This window comes from Artemia franciscana, chromosome 7 (genome assembly GCF_032884065.1).
Source record: "Artemia franciscana chromosome 7, ASM3288406v1, whole genome shotgun sequence".
Lineage (NCBI taxonomy): Eukaryota > Metazoa > Arthropoda > Branchiopoda > Anostraca > Artemiidae > Artemia > Artemia franciscana.
In genome coordinates, this window is record NC_088869.1 from 51465594 (window position 1) to 51488969 (window position 23376).

Below are 23376 nucleotides of genomic sequence, written 5' to 3' on the forward strand. Positions count from 1 at the left end.
TTCAAGAATTGGGAGAAGCCTGGCAAACCTAGAAAATAATATCCCCGATGTTGACACGCTGAACTCTTTTCCATTAGTGAAGTAAATCTAGCAACTAATGCAAGATTGCGTCACCCTCATCTGTAAATATTGAACCATGATCAATTTATTTACAACCAGAACTTCCCCGTTTGATTAACGGACTCTAACACTTCCTATTACGTAAACCTCAAATCCTATGACATAACTTCCAACAAAATCTTGATTTTCTGGGGTCCCTGAAGGTTTTTAAATAAACTATTAGGTAAAACCCAAAGAAATCCCGGAGTAAAGAAACCCTGGTCCTTGCGGGTTTTAATCATAACAACAAAGGAAATCTAAATTTGGTTGGGCCCTGAAGGTTTTTTTGAGGAAATCTTGATTTAGCGGTTTTTAAAACACTCTGTATTAGGTAACGTTTGCATCTTTACTAGCAGGTCTTGAAGATTTTTCCCTGGCCCACGTAGGTTTTTGGAAATCAAAGAAACTATTATGTAACCAGCAGCCATAATATGCAAAAGTCGAAAATACCCTTTTCTAAGCATAAGTATTTGATATAGCCATATTAAAATCATCTAAGAATCTTTATTTTTCTTATAGGAAATTGATATTTGGGGGTATTTCTCTTAAGCGAGGATGAAGAAGCACTACACATAAAGTGTTCCGATTGAATCGAAAAATGGAATATTTTTGTTAATAATTGGGAACACAAAGCTCAAAGTATGTTTCTAGATTTAGGTACGTTCTCTTTCTAAATTCTTTTATGCACTATTATTTTTTAGCTCCCAAGTGCTTATTTTATTTAAATATGTTGTTTTATAAGTGTTTTTTAAAGTGTGATATTTTTTCCCTGTGTTGATTAAAAATATTGTATATCTATTTTATAAATAAAAAATTAGTTTTTTCAACAATGATATTTTTATGTTGATTAAAAATTTTTGCATTTACTGTAAAAATAAAAGAAAATGTGTATTATTCTAAATCGTTGTTGTTCTTGAACATCGTAGCAGGACTAACAGGAATATTATTTATTTATTAGACAACTACAGTTTATAGTTAGTTGTAGTCCAGCTGTTGAAGACGACAATACCTATTAATTTAAAAAGCTATTCAGATCATTTCTTTTTGGTTCATCAATGCCGGGCATAATAACACTTTTAACAAATAAAAATCGTAATAAGATGTTTTTTGGAAAATCCAAAAACAATCTACTAGTGCTACAGTGTTTGGCGAGAGTCATATGATAAATTAAAGACTATTGCACCAGACACGAAATTCACACTGGGACTTGATGTGTTCAACATGACTGAACCAAACTCTTGGTTGATTATTGATGATTTGGCCGAATCCATTGAGTAATGGTCTCAGAAAATGCTACAATTGTTTACCATCCACTCGCATCATGAACAGATATCCGTAACCCTAGTCCTACGCAATCTCTTTCATCAGAGCAAATGTATAAGAACGCTTGCTTTGAATTGAACCTACTATATCAAACAATTCGTGGTAACGAACTGTAGTAAGGAGCGACCCGGCTCAATAGTAACCGAAACTCTAAAAAATGGAATTTTGATACCAATAGTTACATCAAAAGAATCGCATTTTAATGCTGATTTTAAATATATAAGTTTCATCAAGATCAGTTATATCCATCGAAATTTCAAGCCTGAGAAAATTTGCCTCGTTTCAGAAAACAGGGGGAAAGACCCCCTAAAAGTCATACAATCTTAACGAAAATCACATCATCAGATTCAGCGTATCAGAGAACCTTTATATAGAGGTTTCAAGCTCATATCTACAAAAATGTGGAATTTCGCATTTTTTGGCAGAAGACAGATCACGGATGCGTGTTTATTTGTTTTTTTTCCCAGGGATGATCGTATCGACTGGGTGGTCCTAGAATATCGCAAGAGGGCTCATTCTAACGGGAATGAAAAGTTCTAGTGCCCTTTTTAAGTGACCAAAAAAATTGGACGGCACCTAGGCCCCCTCCCACGCTCATTTTTCCCCAAAAGTCACCAGATTAAAATTATGAGATAGCCATTTTATTCAACATAGTCGAAAAACCTAATAACTATGTCTTTATGGACGACCTACTCCCCCACAGTCCCCGTGGGAGGGTCTGCAAGTTATAAACTTTGACCTGTGTTTACAAATTGTAATGATTACTGGGAAATGTACAGACGTTTTCAGGGGGATTTTTTGTTTAGGGGGGAGAGTTGAGGGGGGGGGGGAGTTACGTGGGAGGATATTTCCATGGAGGAACTTTTCATGGGGAAGAGAATTTCAATGAAGGGGGCTTGGGATTTTCTAGCATTATTTGAAAAAACAATGAAAAAATAAATATGAAAAGTTCTTTTCTACTGAAAGTAAGGAGCAGCATTAAAACTTAAAACGAACAAAAAATATTACGCACATGAGGGGTTTACCTCCTCATTATACCTCAATCTTTACGCTAAAGTATTTTTAGTAATTTCAACTATTTATTCTACGGCCTTTGTGATTCAGAGGGTGATTTAAGTTCTAAAGCTTAAAGCTTAAGGCTCAAAGTCACTGAAGCTTAAATGGGACATTTAAGCTTTAGTGTAAAGAGCGTGGTATCGACGAGGGTTGAACCCCCTCATATACGCAATAAAAACATACGAATATAGAAGTTCATTACGTAAGTTAATTCGTAAGTTACGTATAATTTTTACCAATGAAAACATTTGTAAAAAATTAAAAGTTCTACTTGCCTTTTTAAGTAATCAAAAAATTGGAGGGAACTTGGCCTCCTTCTTCACTCCTTTTTTCTCAAAGTCTTCCGATAATTGCAATTAATTAATATGCAAATTTTGGTTTAATTATTTATGTGCGGAGAGCCAAGATCAAAACATGCATTAATTAAAAAACATCCAGAAATTAAATAAAACAAAACAAGTTTTCTTAAATGAAAGTAAGGAGCAACATTAAAACTTAAAACGAAAAGAAATTACTCCGTATATGAAAGGGGCTTTTCATCCTCAACACCCCGCTCTTTACGCTAAAGTTTCTTACTGTTTTAAAAAGTAGAGTTAAGAGAAAGAGTCAAACTTTAGCGTAAAGAGCGGGGCGTTGAGGATGAAAAGCCCCTTTCATACACGGAGTAATTTCTGTTCGTTTTGAGCTTTAACGTTGCTCCTTATTTTCATTTAAAAAACTTGTTTTTTTTTCTATTTTATCACTTACAGGGTTGTTCGTGATTCAAGTTCTCTAATAACTCTCAATAAAAAAAATAGATCCAGGTGCTTCAAAATTTCTATTGTTACATTCTATTGGATCTTAATCAGAATACAACCGAGGATTTGCGTGTAGTCACATATATTTTTGACGGTGAAATTACCGTATATCTTCCAGTGAATAGTAAAAAAGATCATTAGTTACTATTATGACACTGAAGAAACAACACATTTTCCGTTCTAAGCAGTTCAAAATTGGCACTTAGAAAACCATACTCAACCACGGTATTGAAAAAGAATTCATTAATCTCATATCTGAACTTTGTTTAAATTCGACCGAGGGCAATGTTTAATTGCCAGATGTAGCTAAGCAACAGAAACAGCAGCATCCTTCCATTGTATGTGCCGTGGCTTCCAAAAATAAAGGACAATATTTTAAAGGAAAACATCTTCTCCAAGCAGGTGGTAGCTTTTCACACTTTTACTATCAGTAATTGCAGAGCTAGAAAAAAGTTTTCTCTAGAGAAAGTCTAAACCTTACAAATTGACGCCAATAGAACTCATACTTTCACCAATGTAATACTTTTAGGACAATATCAGTAAATTCGTTAATGATGAGAATATTACCAATGATGAAAAACTATTTATACCTCAAAATACACTTCGACGAGTGGACAAACATAAATTCTATCACGTGAGACCGGTTAATGTAAATGTCCATTGATAAAAAGGAAACGTCTGTTCAAGAATTTGGAACAACAACACAAGGAAGATTCAATATTGTCATGGATTGGGGACCTACTGCCACACTCACATCGTGAACAAAGTAAAAGAGTCTTGACATATTTTACGGGAAGTGAACACAATCAAGCTGATAGCAAAGGAAAACAAATTATAATTCAGGGAAAAAGTTATAATCTACTTGATTTATTAAATGATATGGTTACAGATCGCAAGGGACATTTATCATTTGACAATCATTTATACAACTTTTTAATTACATTAAACTTCCCGAAAAGACTTGTTACCAATAAGCGAATTCTAAAGAAACTAAAGTAGTCTAACATTAAAAGAAGAAGAAGAAGTTTTAAATCAATCGTGGAAAGTAATAGCACACCTACCGCTAATGCTAGTAGTAGTAGTAGAAACAATGATTTGATGACAATGGTTGTGGTGGTGAGACAAAATCGGAGACGTATTGAATTTCACTCATCATCACAACCACCACCCGCTAGTATATTTGCCGAGATGTCAACTACGGTTGACTGCTATCCAAGGCAGGACGAAATTTAACCACTGATTTATGATTGCACGGTTTCATTGTTTTTAATAACACATTGATTTGAAAAACAAAACTTTCAACGTCATTATATATCATATTACTATGTGACAAACTGGCCTAAATTTGAAATCTTTCACAAGCTAATAAAATCAATAAAATTGCCATTTTTGCGTTAGGGTCTTTGTTTGAAGACTTATAATATACGAAGCGGTTAATCTAAAGAGATCGAATACGCGTTTTGTATCCCAAATACTAGAAGGATTGAGAAGACTAGGCCGTCTATTAAAGACACCTCTCATGAGCTTCTTGTGATTTAAATATTGTCCTAACTAAAGCCTTGGTAAAATTGCCGATAAAGTGCTGCTAGCAGTATTAATGCACTATATCCAACACCTGAGTGAAAAGCTCCATAAGAAAGGTCAAGGTCTCTAGTAGAATTATCTCCAAGGGGTGGATAACGTTTTTTTTTATACAAAAATCGACCAATTTCTAATGTAAACCCTTTAATGGGTTTATCGACTTTGGAAGGAGAATATCCTTGGCGGTAAAGACCTTGCCGGAGACGACTCAAGCCGATAGGCGTAACGTCTTCGACAATGTTGGTCGGTTTCTGTGGCAGAGACAAAATAAAATTATCATCTGGTAGAAGTATAGGACCTCATGTTAAAACCTTAATATTAGGGGATATTAGACTTATGTGGTCCAGTTTTGAATGATCACATACCAGTTGCCTGATCCGTTTCTGCTTTCTGAAGGCTCTTCAGATGCAAACTAAATATGAAATGCATAGAAGAAATGAGGCTTCCAACTCGTTGCAATTGCATCTACAAAAAACATTCCGGATCTGGTTTCCAAGAAACAAATGGTTCAATCTGAAAATTTTACCTAGGTGCAAACAAATCGATACCTTTCAACTGAGATACTAAAGGATTCATAATTTTAAATATTAAATTTCCGTCTTTCTCATTATCAAATTTTAGTGATACTTCATAAGCGATATTAGCCACTCCAGGCATATGTTTTGCAGGTAACCACCCTTTACCCTGCAAAACGAGCTGCAAAACCTTATTTAAAAAGTAATTACAAAACTCAGATTATGATTCTCTCTTTCTATTTGTGTAAGCTACTGTGGTTTTATAGTCTGAACACAGCCGGGCATGCATGCCTTTACTATCCTAACTAAAGCTGTTTAATCCCAGATAAACAGATTTTGTTTCAAAAACATTGACGTCAAATTCCTTTTTTTCTGAGGACCATTTACCTGTGGCCGTTTTCAGGGAATATTCATCCACAAATGCCCAACCTAGTTTTGATGCATCATCATACACAAATTTTTGTCAACTAATCTGGGCTCAATTGCTTTAGAACAATGATTAGAAATATCTAAACTCTATTGCAGTCCCTAACTCACATCGGATGTTTAAGTTACCTTGGCCGCAAAATTGCCCTGCGCGTCTTTTAGTGCTTGAGCACTCAACGACTCCGCTTTCCGGTTAAAGGCCCTAATTTCTGCGATAGTTTTGACTGGGAGCCTCGTTCTGCCAGTGTCGATAACGAAAGATCTCCTCCCCTTGCACAGTTTTGGTCTTTCAAGCGATTCTACCAAATCCACCACAGCTTCGGCTTTGGATGGTGTTTTGGCAACATCCTTGCCAAAAAGAAACTCCGTCACTTTGACTTCAGGGGCACATAAAGCTGGTGCTACCATAGGATCTGGACTCATTTTGAACATCATCGAGTGAGGTCTTTTTAGACTGAGATCATAATCCGTGAGTGTATCTGAGATCATAATGTGAACTGTATCTGATAGGCTTTCGACAACCTTTTCTTTGATATCATGGTTTTCAAGCTAAAGAATCACATTTGCTGCCTCTAAAACATAAAAGGTTGAGTGAGCAATAGCCAAGCCCGTTGCACTTGAAGTACCTTAGCATCCCTCTTTTTAGCCCGTGATGAGAGAGTAGCCCAAATTTTACTCTTAATCTTGGGAACAAAAATTTTATCGGTATTCGCAGACCTAGTGAGGCGCTCAAATAAATCCTTCAGCTTCCCTATTTCCAGAAGTTCAGAAATTCTGGTTGGAAATCTGTTTGGAAATTTGGAAAGTTCTTTTTCATTTTTTATTTATTTTTTCTTTTTTAATGGATCATGGGACCTTGCTTAGTACCAAAACGATCTTCAGGAACCTTTTTAAATAGAGCGTCATTTGACTTGCTTTGATTTCGTCTTTTCCCTTTGTGCTTTTCGGAGAAGTCTTCCGTTTTCTGTCATTTCTTTGGTTATATATTTCTTATGGGGCACGCAGAGCCAGTCCCGGTGGTTCTAGAACCTATTTGTGAGCTCTGAGAGCTAGATCTTGTGTTCCTAGAACTAATTTCAGGCCTCTGAGAGCCATATCAAGCACGAGTTTGAAAATCGAAGCTCCCAGAGCAATGATTTGTTCTTCGATCACTATCCACTGTTGGGAAGGTTGAAACAAGAACACCTAGAGTTTTGGCCAATTCTTGAATCGTAGTCGATTCTGGACTAAGAAGCTTTGGAATGAAATCCCAAACATTTAAAATTTTTCTTTCCGGCAGGAAAATACGCATTGATCCAACAGAAAACCCAGAAATTAAATTTGTTGACTTGAATTTCCCAGTTGAATGACAAACCCTCAAATCTGACAGTGATTTCACTGTTTCATTAATAATCTTTTGACATTCTGAAAATAACCTTCCACGAAGGGTTGAACCTTCGTTAGAGAGAAAAGTGGTTTCATGTGTCTTGTACCTTTGGGGCTCATGACAACCAATTTGGCATTAATACCTAGAACAATCTTCTTCAAACACAACTACATTTTATCATCAAGATCAACAAGATATGAATATTAAAATCGACAAGGTCAGCAGAGATCACATACTTTTTTTTTTCATTAAGAGAACTGCAGACTGAAAGTTTCCATTTTAAAATGGCGATTTTTAACGTTTTTGTTTAACTCTTTAAAATCCAGAATAAATCGAGAGAAATTCCTTTTCATGGGGACCGTAAAAACGGGAGAACTACAAAGCATTTCCTTTTTTTCTGAACCAGGAACTTTATCAATAGCATCTTTATGCAACAAAATATCAACTTCTTTTCTTATAGCGTGTAATTCTTCAAAAGTAGGCTAAAACTTTTTCTTTGTTTTCAAAGCTTTCAATGGTGTTTCCTCAAATTCAATCTTACAAACTGAAGCTTCAATATTCAAGATATTTAAATCACTGGTCATTGACTGCCTTTTTGAGACAAACCTACTAAATTTTTCCCGTTTTAAATTTATTCTAGATGTTGTAATCGACTAGTGAAATTTACAACAAAATCCTAAAAACCCAGGGAATGGTATGCTAAAAAGTACATACCAGCTATTTGCGATCCTGTACAAACTCTTTAACAGATATTATGAATTTCAAGAAACTCTGGAGTTTGGGCTTTTCTTGAGGGTCCGGGCCCTGCCAGAATGAGCGCGATATTGCCTTCTACGCTTCTCACGATCCTAATCCTCATCCATTAAATTGTCCAACAAGCCAATCACTTATCTTATCATAACATATTAGAAGTAAAGTATATACTTGTACTGTGCCTCACAATTGCTCATTAGTTGGTTAAGTCTTAATCCGAGCGAAGGCGAACATAACTGATATTATTCATGGTCAATCCAAGTGATTGCGGACGTCTATCTCAGTTTAACTCGAAAGCGTAGCTAAGGTGCTCCGCTTTGGAGTAGAATCATTATTAAAGTTCTCCCTCGGGCTAGTCTTCGGCAAAGTTTTTCCCTTTGACAAAGTGATTTTTTTTAAATATCTAGAATCGACGGAGCCCGCCGATAATTTCTGGCTTTTGGAAAATTAAAAAGTAAAATCAGTGACAGAGTCTCCGCGTTTACAGGGCACCAGTGACTTACTAAAGTTGTGCTAGTGGCGGAAGGATTAAAAAGTAAGACCTTTTGTTTATGTGCTACTTTTTTCTAAATAATCCTGTTTCATATACCTATTAATTACAGATATTTTTAATATATAATAGGAAAATTGAAGCTATCTGAAATTTCGATTCAGATACTTTCCCGTGAAAAATTGCTTGTTACTACATATTTTGTTTAACAAATTTTAAGCTTAATAGGGTTTGACTAATTTTCTGTCTTAATTCCTGAAGATTTATTTTCTGTTGAAAATAAATAAAGGGAGATGAAATTTTTTTATATTTATGTTTGAGTTCGGAGAGTATGTTGTAATTAATTTTCCATTGGCGTTACCAACGCTGGTAATGGTCCAGTAGGTCATTTTTATTTTTTCAACATGCCTCTAAAACAGTCTATGTCTATATCTGTGTCCATGTTTATGTATATGGCCGTGTCTATATCTATGTCTGTTTCAATGTATATGTATTTGTCCATGTCTATGTGAATGTCTGTACCTATGTCTCCCCGACTAGTTTGCAACGAATACCAACAAACGAATCTGATTAAAATTGTGAGATAGCGATTTTCTTCAAAATAGTCTAGAGAACATATGACAATGTCTTTATGGTTTACACAAACCCCCAGTGCCCTAGGGATAGGATTTTAAGTCATGCCCTGCATGCGTCGGCAAATTTCCATCTATTTGAAAAACCAACGGCGAAGTTATAGGGCTTTGTGTTTCATAAAGACCTTACAACACTAGTCAAGTTGTACAAAATCGGGGAAATCTAATGAATAGATAGGTTGAAAGGTGTGTTTTCAGACAAATACCTCTAGCCAATGTATGAATTTTAAGAAGTGAAAGTCGAGTTAAATTTTTGATAAACAAATACCAGTGAAAGGGCCGTAAAAGTGAAAAGAGGACGTAAAGAATATTTGTGTGAAGGCACACACCTCACAAAAGGCCTTAAGACAAAGAACTAGGGCTTTAAGGTTGAATAGGGTTTTCTCCGTTTTTCATTTATTTCATGTGTTTACTACATAGAAATTCTATAAAAAGAAACTATCGTTTTTCCGTTGTAAGAATTCAGGTTCGAAATCCTTCAGACCAATTTTAGAAAAATCTTCCCTACTTTACTAGTCTCAAGGGCAAGTATTAACACTAATCAAAGGGACTTCATAATTCCGGATATTGGTTTTTTGATTAATTAGTTCAAATAAAATCCAGCATAACCGTATCAAAAGCATGAGAAACTATATGGAACTTTTTTTTTTATAAATTTAAGATCTTAAAGGGGGGGGGGGGATTCTGAAACCATGCATGGTTAACACTCATCCTACATGCCACCTTTTCAAACCCTGTGCTCTGGCCTTCTTTCCCAGAAATCTGCAAAAATTCTGGTCCGCATTTGGAGAATGTAGCCCTGCTTAAAGGGTCACTAATGTGTCTCTGATGGTCTTCAGATCTTTCCAATAAAGTATTTGCGGTTTCCCGTCGTCAATCTCTTCTTTCGAAAACTGAGCTAGTACATTAGAATTGTCGGAAAAAACTGCCCTCTTTTCTTCGGAGGCACAAATCTCTTCCTCATGCAGGGGAGGAGAGGGCGGTAATTTTTGTCTCCATAATCAGTAGGTAGTGAAACCCCTGGCTATTTCCTGAAACTTGGACATAAATGCGCACTTATATTAGAACTCAGTATCTACTGGAAAAACATTTCTGATATACTCTAAAATCTGGGTAGTTTTTTCATTCACACAGTTTGACTTTAAGTCAAATTATTACATCACAATTTGGGTTTCAAGCAATTTACTGAACATAATTGGTTGGAGATCTTCTTTTTCAAAGATGATTTCTAATGTAAGTTGTTTGTCATTAGCAATTTATAAAATTAATTAAAACAATTCCCCTATCTTAATTTAGCAGTATTCGTCGGTGAATAGGCATTTCGTTAGTCCTTCTTTGGACCCCCCCCCCCCCCTCGGAAACTGCATACTACAGGTGCATGACATACTACAGATAGCGACGGTTTAGAGGAAAAATTAATTAGAAATCCTTAATTTAGTTAATCTAGGGGAAAAAAAGATAGGCCATTAAAAAGCATATTAAACCTGTAGCACATTACTCTTCAATTAGATTATTCATTAAAGATCATGATTGTTGATTGCCTTTTTAGTCAGGATAACTCAACAGAATAACACAATTTATGACGTTTGATAAAAAACTAAAAAAAAAAATTAAGAGACCAAGAAACGCGGGTGATTTTCAGTCGGTGGAAAAGAAGCGAAATGAAAAGACACGGCAGATATTTCAGCAAAGACATTTGCCAAGCCGGCCTCAGAGCTCAATAATAATAATAATAATAATAATAAAAAAAGAAAAAAAAGCGAGACAGAGAAAACCCTGAAATAAAAACTAAGCCAGAACAGACGAAAGGCTATTTAAAAATTAGACTGGGAAAGAATCCTGTCCCTTGAAATTAACGCAGCCGGTCTATTGTCCACATTTTGTCGATTTTTATAAAATGTCATGTACCGCAAGCGTGGTCTTAAAACGTATTTAATGCAGTTTATGTCAAATTAAAAATGAAAACTCGTGCGTACATTGAACCCTAGCCAAAAAACAATTATCGAATTCATAACAAATACAGTTCATGCGATTTTTTTATTGGACTTTCAAAGAATACAATAGGAGGAATTGGCCTTTTTGAAAATGAAACAATTCATAAGGCAGTAGGATAAAAGCAAATAATACAATAATTTCAAAAAAAAAAGTCACAGAAACCGCAATTATGATAGAGCACAAATATTCCTATTGGGCTGCCTGGTAAAACCTTAAATGCAGTGAAATCTACCTAAAACCATCACTAAGTAAAAAGTCTATGAACACAATTTCTATACGCAATTGGCTATATATAAAACTACTTATATATAGCATTGATTAAATCACTATTCTTTTTCCAACGTTTGACCACATTTGTCAAACCTCGTACAAAACATCTTGCAAAAAAAAAATAATTACAAATGGAATATAGGTCAGTCCTGGCAATGCACAAACTCCATGTATACTTAAGAATTAGCACCATTTTCTTGTGTATCCACTTCACTATGCTTCACTTGCTGTTGGCAACCCTGTTTCAAGCATTATTGGATCCTTTGTGGTTTTAGCGACAGAATCGTTGACGGCCTCCACAGTTTCCACAGCTTCGTCTTGACTCTGTAAAGAACCAAAGAGTTAAGAATTTGTCTGAAGGCAAGTGATTCAATAAAGTGAGGATATAAATTCTTAAGAACTACAGAAGACATTGCGGGTCTCTGCAATGGGAGGTCACTGCAATAGTGAACCTTGATTTCCCACACAAAGTCAAAGTTTTATCCGATTACGTGTACTGTGTTACCGTATTCACCATACCAAACAGACAGAGTGGCGAACCTGGTCGACACCTATCACGGTCATTTTGAAAAAATAACATCCCAATATCGCTATTTTGTACCAGTGCGCATGTGCATGCATATTGAAAATTGAAAACTGCCAGAAATGAGAGATTCAAACCAGAAAGACATGAAATGGCTTTTGATTAGACAGAATTGATCGTAACGACATTACTTTCAACTAATCAGAGGCGTTTTCCACTGACAAAAATTTGTGGAAAGGGAAAGTAGTATTTCATATCTTTACTGAAAGCGTAACTCGAAACCAAATGAAAACCACTCTTTCTTGAGTAAAACCAGAATTACCCAATACTGCTAGTTCAGATTTGAGACAGATGGTCTCAGATACTAGGCAAGTGGCATAAATTGTAATACAAAAGAGACTGACGGACCACGTTCGCCATCCAAATGAAGCAGAGAATTACAGCGGTATAAAAGTATTTTACGAACTTCAGATTAAAATCTTACTATATATATATATATATATATATATATATATATATATATATCTATATATATAAAAATAATTTGTCTGTCTGTCTGTGGATCAGGTGACGTCATGTTTCTGTGTTGACTGACGTCATGAAATTAGTTGTCGTCATTTTTGCTTTGACGGTGACGTCATTCAAGATATTTAAGACATTTGTTCACGGAAAAATGTTTAATTGTAATATGACTGAAGAACCTACAATGGCAACAGCCGAGGAAGCTGCTCAAAGAGTTTATGCCAAAAAACTTGCTGCTGATAGAGAAAGTAAGAAAAGAAAGCGTTCCGAGGAATCACAAGAACAGCAAGAAAACAGGCTTGCAGCTGATAGAGAAAGTAAGAAAAGAAAGCGTGCCGGGGAATCACAAGAACAGCAAGAAAACAGGCTTGCGGCTAAAGAACGCAAAACCGCGCAGTTAGATGAAAATCCACCTGGACAGCGAGAGTCAAAACATATCAAAACTGAAAATGATAGCGATGATGATTGGCTTGGGGATTTTGACTTGGATAAGGTCATCAATGTCTACCAGATTTAAGTTAAAAAAACAAAGGTTCGTCGATATGTACTTCATAGTGACGCTGAAAAATAAAGAAGAAAAAGAAAACTGAAAAAGGAAAAAAGGTAAAAAACTAAAAAGAAAAAACACTCAAAGAGAAATTACAGACCGGGACACAAATGACGACCGAGACAGAGGGAATATAAGTGACGACCGGGAACCTCAAAGAGAAATTACAGACTGGGACACCCGGACACAAATCACGACCGGGACACAGGGAATATAAATGACGACCGGGACACAGGGACACAACTACAACGGGGACGCCGGGGGCACAGGTGGGATATATAAATGACGACCGGGACACAGGGATTGTTCGAATAGAAATTACAGACCGGGACACCGGGACACAAATGACAACCGGGACACCGGGACACAGTGAATATAAATGACGACCGGGACACTCAAAGAGAAATTACAAACTGGGACACCGGGACACAAATGACGACCGGGACACAGGGAATGTAAATGACGACCGGGACACAGGGACACAGGGACACATCATTAGTATAATGAGGTATAGATCTGAATACGGATTGTTTTTCCCATGGACAATTATATGTTGCATGTTCAAGAGTCAGTAAACCTGACAATCTATTTATATGCACAGACAATGGGACAGCGAAGAATGTTATATATTAGCATGTTTTACGTAGTTAAAAACATATATTTATATCTATCTCTATTCACAGGTGGGACACAGGGACACAACTACAATGGCGCCTAACGACTTACGCGCGCGGGGGGGCTTGGGGGGGGGCGCGAAGCGCCCCACCAACTAGGTGTTGGGGTGGCGCGAAGCGCCACCCCAACAGCTAGTATATATATATATATATATATATCTTACTATATATATATATATATATATATATATATATATATATATATATATATATATATATATATATATATATATATATATATATATATCAAGTTTTTTATGTCATTATACTAAGATCACTTTTAAAATGGCATTGCCAATGGCGAGAAAATTTTGCACAAATCTTAATAAGTCTGTTATCTTTAATTGGTCAAGTCTTTGATATGTATGAATAAATGCAGGGTCGAATTGCAAGCATCTTCCTCTGATAAAACACTAATTATCTTCACTAAGCCACAAAATACCAACGCAAATATATGTTTAGTTATTTCATTTCCTGTATACTATTTTAAAGATTATTTTACTTCCTATATACTATTTTATTAGTTATTTTATTTCCTATATACTAACAAATATTTACATGCATTTAAGTTTGTTACTCTGAAATTACTCAGTTGCAGGAACATACATTTATTAATATACCACTACCAAACTAATGTAATATGCTACCAAAATAATATGCACTACATAACCTGTAGAAAGATTTTGCTTTGATCCCGGTTTCTAGTTTATCCAGTGATTTGTTCTGTCACCAGTTAACAAGCAAAATGCTCGTTTGAGAGGCGCATATTTTATAAATTGCCCTGAGATAATATATACAGCAACTTATATTTTATGAAATTGTGCTATAATTATATAACTTTGAAGAGATATCACTATGCGCAAATAAAATACAATTTATATTAAAAGCATTCCATTATTTAAACGATATAAATATTTATGTCTTCACGTAAAGCACTATTTATCAGTTGGCTAAACTACTTTATGAAGTGACTGCATCGATCTATTTTAGAGCAAAGTGAAATAACTAACAAGACTTCAAAAAGGACAACTTACGTCTGAAGCCGTTCCAAAATCCTCGATTAATAGTGGAGTATCAGAGCTGTTGGAGCTACTCGATTCATTTATCACTGACAAGACAGGTGATTCGTTTAGCGACACTTGTGCTACCGATATATCACTTTTGACAACTTGTGCCACTGAAGAGTCATCTTTGGCAACTTCTGGTGCCGATAGGTCATCTTTGACGACTTGTGCTATCGGTGGCTCGTCTTTAACAACTTCTTTATCTGGAACATCATCTTCAGGTAACAACAGGCTTTCTTCACTGCTTAAAGTCGCATTTACTTCACTGCCATTATTACTTTCTTGTTTTATAGTTTCAATATCGGGTACATTTTTAGATGACTTCGCTTCATCTCCATCAACAAGAGGTTTATCAACAATCTCTTCTTCTACGACTGATACCACTTTCGATAGTTCTAGATCAGTACAAGGCTTTTCCAGATTTTGGCTGGCTGCATTTTTGTCAATCAAATCTAAAAACAAATTAATATTTTAAGTTTCTCTCTATAAGATATTGCATAGAAATATGTTAATAACAACTACATAAAATCTCTACTAGTGCATCACTAATCGACTTTGCTGTTCGTTCAGAAGCACTGAACTCGCCAAAGTACTGGAAATCTCCCCCCCCAACTCCCCCAAAGCAATCGGGTCCGGCTATGTCAATCGTGTATCTAGAACTAGTGTTTATTCTTCCCATCAAGTTTCATCCCGATCTCCCCACTCTAAGCGTTTTTCAAGATTTCCGGATTCAAAGATTTCCGCTTCCCCCTCCAGCCCCCAACGTCCCCGGATCCGAATTGAAAACGGAACATCTGAGACACGAGATCTTTCTATATATCAAGTTTCAGTAAGATCCGATCTCCCATTCGTTAGATAAACATGCCTCAATTTTAACGATTTCCCCTCGCTGCAGCCCCCCCCAGATGGTCGAATTAGGGAAAAGACTACTATTAAGGCAATTTGTGCAGGTCCCTGAGGCGCCTACCAGTTTTCATCGTCCTTGCACATCCAGAAGCACCAAACTCGCCAAAGCCCTGGAAATCACCCCCTCCAACTCCCCCAAAGAGAGTGCATACAAACCGGTTATCTCAACCTCGTATCTAGGACTCGTGCTTATTCTTCCCACGAAGGTTCACCCCAGTTTCTCCACTCTAAGCGATTTCCAAGATTTTCCGGTTTCCCCCTCTGATTCCCCCAATGTCACCGGATCCGGTCGGGATTTAAAATAAGAGCTCTGAGACACGAGGTCCTTCTAAATATATAAAATTTCATTAAGATCCGATCAACCGTTCGTAAGTTAAAAATACCTCATTTTTTTCTAATTTTTTCGAATTAACCGTCCATCCACCCCCCCCCCCCCACATGGTCGAATCGAGGAAACGACTATTTCTTATTTAATCTGGTCGGGTTCCGGATACGCCTGCCAACTTTCAGCGATCGCTATATCGATCACGTATCTAGTTTCAGATCTTCTTATGCAAAAATTTAATTTGTCCAGGATTCGAATCCAGGACCTCTCTCGCCCAAAGCGAGAATCATATTACTAGACCAACGAAACACACATAAGAACAACAATCATCGGTTTCATCGCAAATAAAAATTCTTCTCAACTATATCGTTCGCTTTATGGCACTTAGTAAATACCAAGTGCCATAAAAATGAAAAAGGAAAAAGAAGGGTCGTCACATTTGCAGTAATTGGCGGTCTGCCTAAGTAATCAGACTAACAAATGGCCATCTAAATGTGGCAATTAAATGTTCCACTTGACATTGAGACAAAGAATCCTGTGTTTTGATACCCCATGTTCTGAATCTATTAAACCAAGGGTTTCATACTAACTAAAATATCTCATCTTAATGAAAATATTACTTCCTATTAACGCATTTCAACCGCTTTACACTTTTTAGCATCACAAGTAGTTACTGAGAGAATACAAAACCTCGCCGTCCCTGGAGACTTTATTCAGTCTTATAGCTTAATTTAAAATAATAAGATTTGGTTGTTTTCTTTTTATGAACATAGGTATTATGCAGTGGAATAGTTAAGAGAGCCGAGGAGCTTTAATCGATTCCTGATTCTTTTTCTCACAAAAAGCCGATTATTTTGATTCTCGATTCCAACTCATCATTCTCCAATGACTATATATGCATAAAGAGAGCGTTAAAAAAAAAGAAAAAAAAACATACCCGTGGTTACAGTTGCAGTAGCAGTGGTTACTTCAGTGGATGGTTGTTCACTGACAGGTCTGTCTATATAAGCAGACTCTCGAATTGCCACATAAATGCCATCTCCTACTGATTCAAGAGACACAACAGACAGAGGCCTTGACCTTGGAGGTGATTCAGATTTGAGCCTCTCTAGACAAGGGTCAGATGGTATCTCACTATAAAAATATTCAAAATATAAAAAACTGAACATGCAAAACAGAAAAAGGATGGGTTAAAACAGAAAAACAGAAAAAGGATGGCTCCAAAGTTTGCCGTGGATACCTACCATATAAGTCTAGTTAGTTTTCGTTTCACATCTTGTTTGATTTATTTAGTTTTACTTGAAATCAAGTAATTATATTGTTCCGGATCGCTAAATAAAATGTTTTTCATGCGTATCGTTACATGATTAAAAAGGCACAAGGTTCTAAAATTTTCGACCCCTCCCCCCAATGAGAGCAGATCCCTTCCGACTATGTCAATCACGTATATAAAATTTGTGCTTATTTTCCCCACCAAGTTTCATCCTGATCCCTCCACTCTAAAGGTTTTCCAAGATTTTAGGTTTCCCCCTTTAACTCCCCCCAATGTCACCGGATCCGGTCGGGATTTTAAGTAAGAGCACTGAGATAAAATATACTTCTAAATATCAAATTTCATGAAGATCCCATCTCCCCTTCGTAAGTTAAAAATATCTCATTTTTTCTAATTTTTCCGAATTAACCGTCCCCCACTCCCCCCCCCCAGACGGTCGAATCGGGGAAACGACTATTTCTAATTTAATATGGTCTGGTCCCTGATATATATGCCAAATTTCAGTGTCCTAGCTTATCTGGAAGTGCCTAAACTAGCAAAACCGGGACCGACAGACAGACAGACCGACAGAATTTGCGATCGCTATATGTCACTCAGTAAATACCAAGTGCCATAAGAACACCAAAACAACAGATAAATATCAAAAACTAATTAAAAGAAGCGTAGAAAAAAAATGTTATTAAAATAAATTAGTAAAATTTAAGGTGTAAAAATAATATATTCAGAAACTGGTAAGGTAAATATTGCACAACTGATTGGGCAAAAAAAGGGAAAAATCAAGTAAGACAGTGTCAAAACTAAAACAGAATCATAAACAGCAAATTTATTATAAATATTCATAGCCATAAAAACTGAAAGCTCGACAACTAGAAGAGCATCTCTCTTGGTAATAAAATAATAAATAAGACTTGAAGAATTACCGACTCCCCACCACTTGGTTTGTATCACGAAGCAATCCGTATTTCACCATGAATGGCACAACTCTACCATGCCGCGCTTTATCTCTCAATGCATGGAAAAATTCACACCACCCATGCGGTATTTCAATTACACATGATTTTTAAATTGAGCAACACGTCAAGATGACTATTTTACTGTAAATACAATTTACAATAAAAATTTTTCAAAATCTCATATTATCCCGAGAGAAATTTCCTTTATCTTAGTTTCAAAAAAAAATTTTGCGAAACATGAAAAAATGCCAAGAGACGGCAAACGCTAGATGGCGTTGGTAATTTTTTCCCCAGCTAGCATATCCAGCGTCACAAGTGACGCTGGATGGTTATCAACTATGTAACAAGATGGTAAACTGAACTTGAAAGAAAAGGATTAATACCTCTCAAGCAGCTCTACAAGCTCAACTCCGACATCATCAGATTCATCACCTTTTTGTGGAGCAGAAACTTCCTCTTCAATATCACTTTCCTCTTCCAAACTTTCACAGACAAGAGATGGCAGACATGTTTCAACAGTATCTTTGAGGTCCTTTATCGACAACTGTTCTCGCAGACGTTGCATTTCTTTCTTCATTTTCTCAAATTCAACGTCTTTTTCATTAATAACAGCCTGGAATAGGGATGCAATGTTGGATAGAACAGAACACACTATACAGAAAGGTTTAAGATAAAAGGAAAAAACAATCTGAAATAAAGTATTTTGGAAAAAGTCAATAAAAAAGATCCCTGAATAAGACTGAAAAAGGATACAGAAATGAAGAAAATCTAAGATAGCAGAAGTAATTAGCAGGATTTCATTAGCAACGACGGATCAAGGGGGGGGGGGCACAAAATTATTTCTGGCGCCCTCTTTCCCTTTTTTTACTATTCTTTTTTAGAGTAAATTTGTCAATTATTGGCAACTTTATCACATTGAACCCCACCCCCCCAAGATTTTGCTTATTGACGCCCTTGTCACATTGCCCCTCTGCAATATTTTGCCCAAAGATTCATTCCTGTTCATTAAAGCAAGCTTCTTGGGTTTGAAACGCTGGACAAATTTTTTACTTTTAGTTAGTTCTAAAAGGATATGATTTAAACTAATATTTTCTGAAGGCTTTCTACTACTACTGCAACTATTACTAATAACTCACCGCAGCACCAAGACGCCTGAGGCCAACACAGCAACGCACGCTCTTCCTCCAGCCCAATTTATTCAAGGCCTCCATCTTTACACCATCCCAGAAAGTTCCCATTTCCTTTAAATCTTTATTCATAACATCCTCCCACCCCAGACGAGGACGACCTGCTTTCCGTTTAACCCCAGACGGGTGGCCAAGCCATCTCGTCCTTTCTTTCATTATAGCCATAGAAAGCGGGATTGAAGCACATTTTTCGTATAACCTACAGTTTGAAACACGATCAGTCAGCCGGATACCCAGAACAATCCGTAGACAATTTCTCTGGAAAATATCTAGTAAATTTTCATCCGCTTTTCGGAGCACCCATGCTTCAGAGCCATGTTTGACCACCGTCATCACTGTAGCTTCCAATATTCTAATCTTGGTTTTCAGACTTATCTTCCTTTTCTTCCAAACTTTTTTAACCGTGAAATAACACCCTGAACCTTGGCTATTCTACTTTTAACATCTTCATTACTTCCAACGTTTTTACTAGTAATACTACCAAGGTAAGTGAAGCTGCCCACCTGATCAATCTTCTCGTTACCCAATGTCACCTTTTAATCTTCACTTATTCCTAGCCTTAGTGACTTAGTCTTCTCAACATTAATTTTCAAACCTATTCTAGCACCCTGAACTCACAAAACCTCTAAAAATTCATTCATTTTGCTCACACTTTCATCTAATATGCTTAAATCGTCAGCATAATCTAAGTCCAGGAAAGTTTTTCCTCCCCATTTGATTCCGTGGTCTCCAATTGCTTTTCCTGTCCTCCTTAAGACAAAGTCCATCAAAATGATCCATATAAAGGGGGATAGAACACAACGCTGCTTAATTCCTGATTTAATACAAAACCAGCCGCTAAACTCATTTGCTATCTTTACTGCAGGAGTATTATTCTCGTACATAGCACAAATCACTTTAATGTATTTGTCTGGTACACCATACAAGGATAAGACCTTTGCTAAAGCTCTTCTATCAACAGAATCGAACGCTTGCTCATAATCTATAAAACTGGGGACTAAAGGTGTTTGACAATGAAGGCACTTCCCAATTATTAACCTAAGAGTGAAAACTTGGTCGACACACCCTCTACCTTTTCTAAAACCGCACTGTTCTTCTCTTTTTCTCTAAAATCATTAGGTACCTCCCCTTCTTCAAAATCATATTCATAATCTTCAATTATCAAGTTATCATTGGTGATTTTTTACCCAGCTAGTATATCCAGCGTCACGAGTGACGCTGGATGGTCATCAAGTATGTAACAAGATAGTAAACTGAATTTGAAAAAAAAAGGATTAATACCTCTCAAGTAGCTCTACAAACTCAACTCCAACATCATCAGATTCATCACCTTTTTGTGGAGCAGAAACTTCCTCTTCAATTCACTTTATAATTGATTACTAAATTACTTCAAAGGTTAAAATTACTTCAAACGAAAAATAAAAAAGGAGATAAAATACCCAACATACCATCAATTGTGTCAGCTGTGAATTTAAAGACGTCACAATGGGGACGAGCCTATGGGACGCTAAGCTAGGCAACTTCATAATTTTCCTCAATGTTCGTGGACTGACAGGTTTGTGCGACTCACGTAGATGGAAAGACTCATGCCGAGAAATCGGGTCACATTCCCTTGTTGGATGAACATGTTCGATTAGAGGGCGAATTAAGACAGGCTCTCGACTGCTTGTTGGCTCACTAGATGCTGCAATCGCTTCTTCTTCTGTGATTCGGAGTGAGTCGTTGAGCACTGTGGTTAGTTTACTCGCTAAAAAAAAAGAAAATATAATAATACATGTCAATTAATATTTAACATTATAAACACAAAAAAAGGCATGGTATCATAAAAGAGGTATGAAACAGCAATATATCAACGAACGACTACATTCTCAACTTCATTTATTTAATGCAGAAAATAAAACTAGAAAAAAACTTGTTTATAACTAAATAAGCTTGTTTCAGAAAATGTATCGTGCTGGGTTTCAACTGCACTTCCCTTTCTTTTTCTTTATATTAATTAGAGTATTTTTTTTCCATACGGTATAAAGTTAATTTATTCTTTGCAGCAAAATATCATGGAAAATAATCCTCCTCCTCCGACAGAACAACAATATAGAGTCCTTTTTTTTTTTTTTTTTGCGATGAAACTGACACACAAACGTAAAGCATATTACAGGCAATTTGTAACTTTCATATCTACTCACTATTTCAACTTTCTACTTAACTTATTCACATGTCTATTTGATCATAGGTGTTGAGAAGGAGAGGGGGTGAATTCCTCAAAACTCCTAAAAAAAACAAAAGAAATGTGAACGTATTGAAAATATAAGAAAATAGTGAGACAATCATACAAAATTATTCGCATTTGCCCTCCCTCTTTTCACTAATACGCCAGCGTGAACAAGCACCCAAGCCAATTTTTCGGGTGCAGAGCAACATAAAAGGATTTTCCTACAGGGCGCTTTTTCTACAGAAACATTCTCCCCACTTGGAGGGTCTTACTCAAATTCCCAATGTGTAAAATTATCCCCTTCTTCGTGTTACGTAATATAACTTGAATATAGTGTCTATAGACCTAGATTTTTTATTTTTTTTTATTCTAATAAGTAGAGGTGGAACATGAAATACACAGAAACATTTCAAACTACTCAATCCCCTCCCTCCCCCTCCCTCACAATCTCATCACCAAAAAATCAGGAACTTCAGTATCATATGAAAGTTTTTCCGCATTGAAGATATTGTTGGAGAAAGTTTGAACTTTAAAACTTGGTAACAAACCATGCGACAATTATATTCTCTTCTGTCAAAGAAATGATGTTAGCCGAACAACGACTTAATGTAAAATGATTAATTTAAAGACTATGTTCAATAGTTGGTAGAGGAGGAAAGGTGCCTGTGACATCCGGCGTAACGATTTTGTCTTACGATGGCGTTAACACTGCTTTTTATTTTATAAATAACCGAATTGTTCCGTCTGATATTTATTTACCTTGTGCATTTAGAACTAAACTTTACAACAGTTCTGTGTTATCTTTGGTAGAGGGCAATGGCACAAATACAGGATACGGGGCTTATTCGAACATCTTACTGTTTTGATAAATAAAGCCCCATAAAGTAAAGGATTATGTACTTGTCTGGGGATCTTGTCACTGTTTAAGCTACTGAAATCGTAGTGTTACAAATTTTACTATTTTACGATACGATTACAAATAGTAACTACGAAAAAAAATTAACGCAAATTAAACATTAGAAACACGTGTTAAGTTGTGCTAAAATCAAAAAATTTTGAAATTTTCTTCTTTATGAGGCTGATTTTCGTGAGGCAATATGTATTTAGAACACGACAAAGAAATAAATCTAGTTAGCGAAATGACTTGACTAAAAACGACTTGGCAAAACTACAAACGCAATAAAATATAAAAACAGCTCACCTTGCATAATGGCAGCAAGAACTAAGTCTCTCGCTTCTTGGGCTTCCTGATTAGCTCCCTTTAAGGGAGTCGAATCCAGTTGAACGAGTGAGTCTAGCTCATCAGGTGAGACGTGCAATACCTCCGCTACTAGTCTCTGTTTTTCCACAAGGGCCGCTCGTATTAACTGATCTTTTCGTCGAAGTTTTTCCAAAGGAGTTAAGACGGGCTCAGCGGTGTGCACGTCTCCCTAAAATTAATTTATATCATTAAAGAGAACATCAATAAAGACTAACTAATGTCATAAAAGATATATATGAGAGACATTTGTCATTTAGCAAAACGAAATGTCATAAAAGACACATTGGAGGACAAATGAAAACGCCGTCATTACAGACAACGTTTGGGATTAGTAGCTGTGGTGCGTCTAATTCATAGAATTTACAGCAAAAAGAGCTGAGCTCATAGCCACTTCTTCAAGGAAAATTCCTAGAGTACAACTCCAAGCCTTACCTCATTTACTAGGATTTTTTTTTCATATGCGAATGTTGAGGCGTACTAGTATACGTTACTATGAAATACTATATCTATTCATATTAAATATAAATTACAGACGAAATTAGGTACGCACATTTCCCCGTTAGCTGCAAACAGGCGGGTACTAAATGAGGGTTAGCTGATTCCATTCCATTCAGTCCCGCTAAAAACTT

The 23376-nt window shown here is 36.3% G+C and overlaps 1 protein-coding gene across 11 annotated transcripts in view; it reads right to left on the reverse strand.

Moving 5' to 3' along the window:
• Positions 1-11056: 11056 nt before the first annotated feature.
• Positions 11057-23376, reverse strand: part of LOC136029437 (rho guanine nucleotide exchange factor 11-like) — a 349966-nt gene continuing 337646 nt past the window's right edge. For all 11 annotated transcript variants that reach the window (XM_065707834.1, XM_065707833.1, XM_065707831.1 and 8 more), the window contains 6 exons: positions 22688-22916; positions 20726-21024; positions 18474-18703; positions 16802-16998; positions 14604-15085; positions 11057-11627 (listed from right to left, as the gene is read on the reverse strand). In XM_065707834.1, coding sequence (XP_065563906.1) covers positions 11517-11627; positions 14604-15085; positions 16802-16998; positions 18474-18703; positions 20726-21024; positions 22688-22916 — 1548 coding nt within the window. In that variant the 3' untranslated portion in view covers positions 11057-11516. The remainder of the gene's footprint in view (positions 11628-14603; positions 15086-16801; positions 16999-18473; positions 18704-20725; positions 21025-22687; positions 22917-23376) is intronic.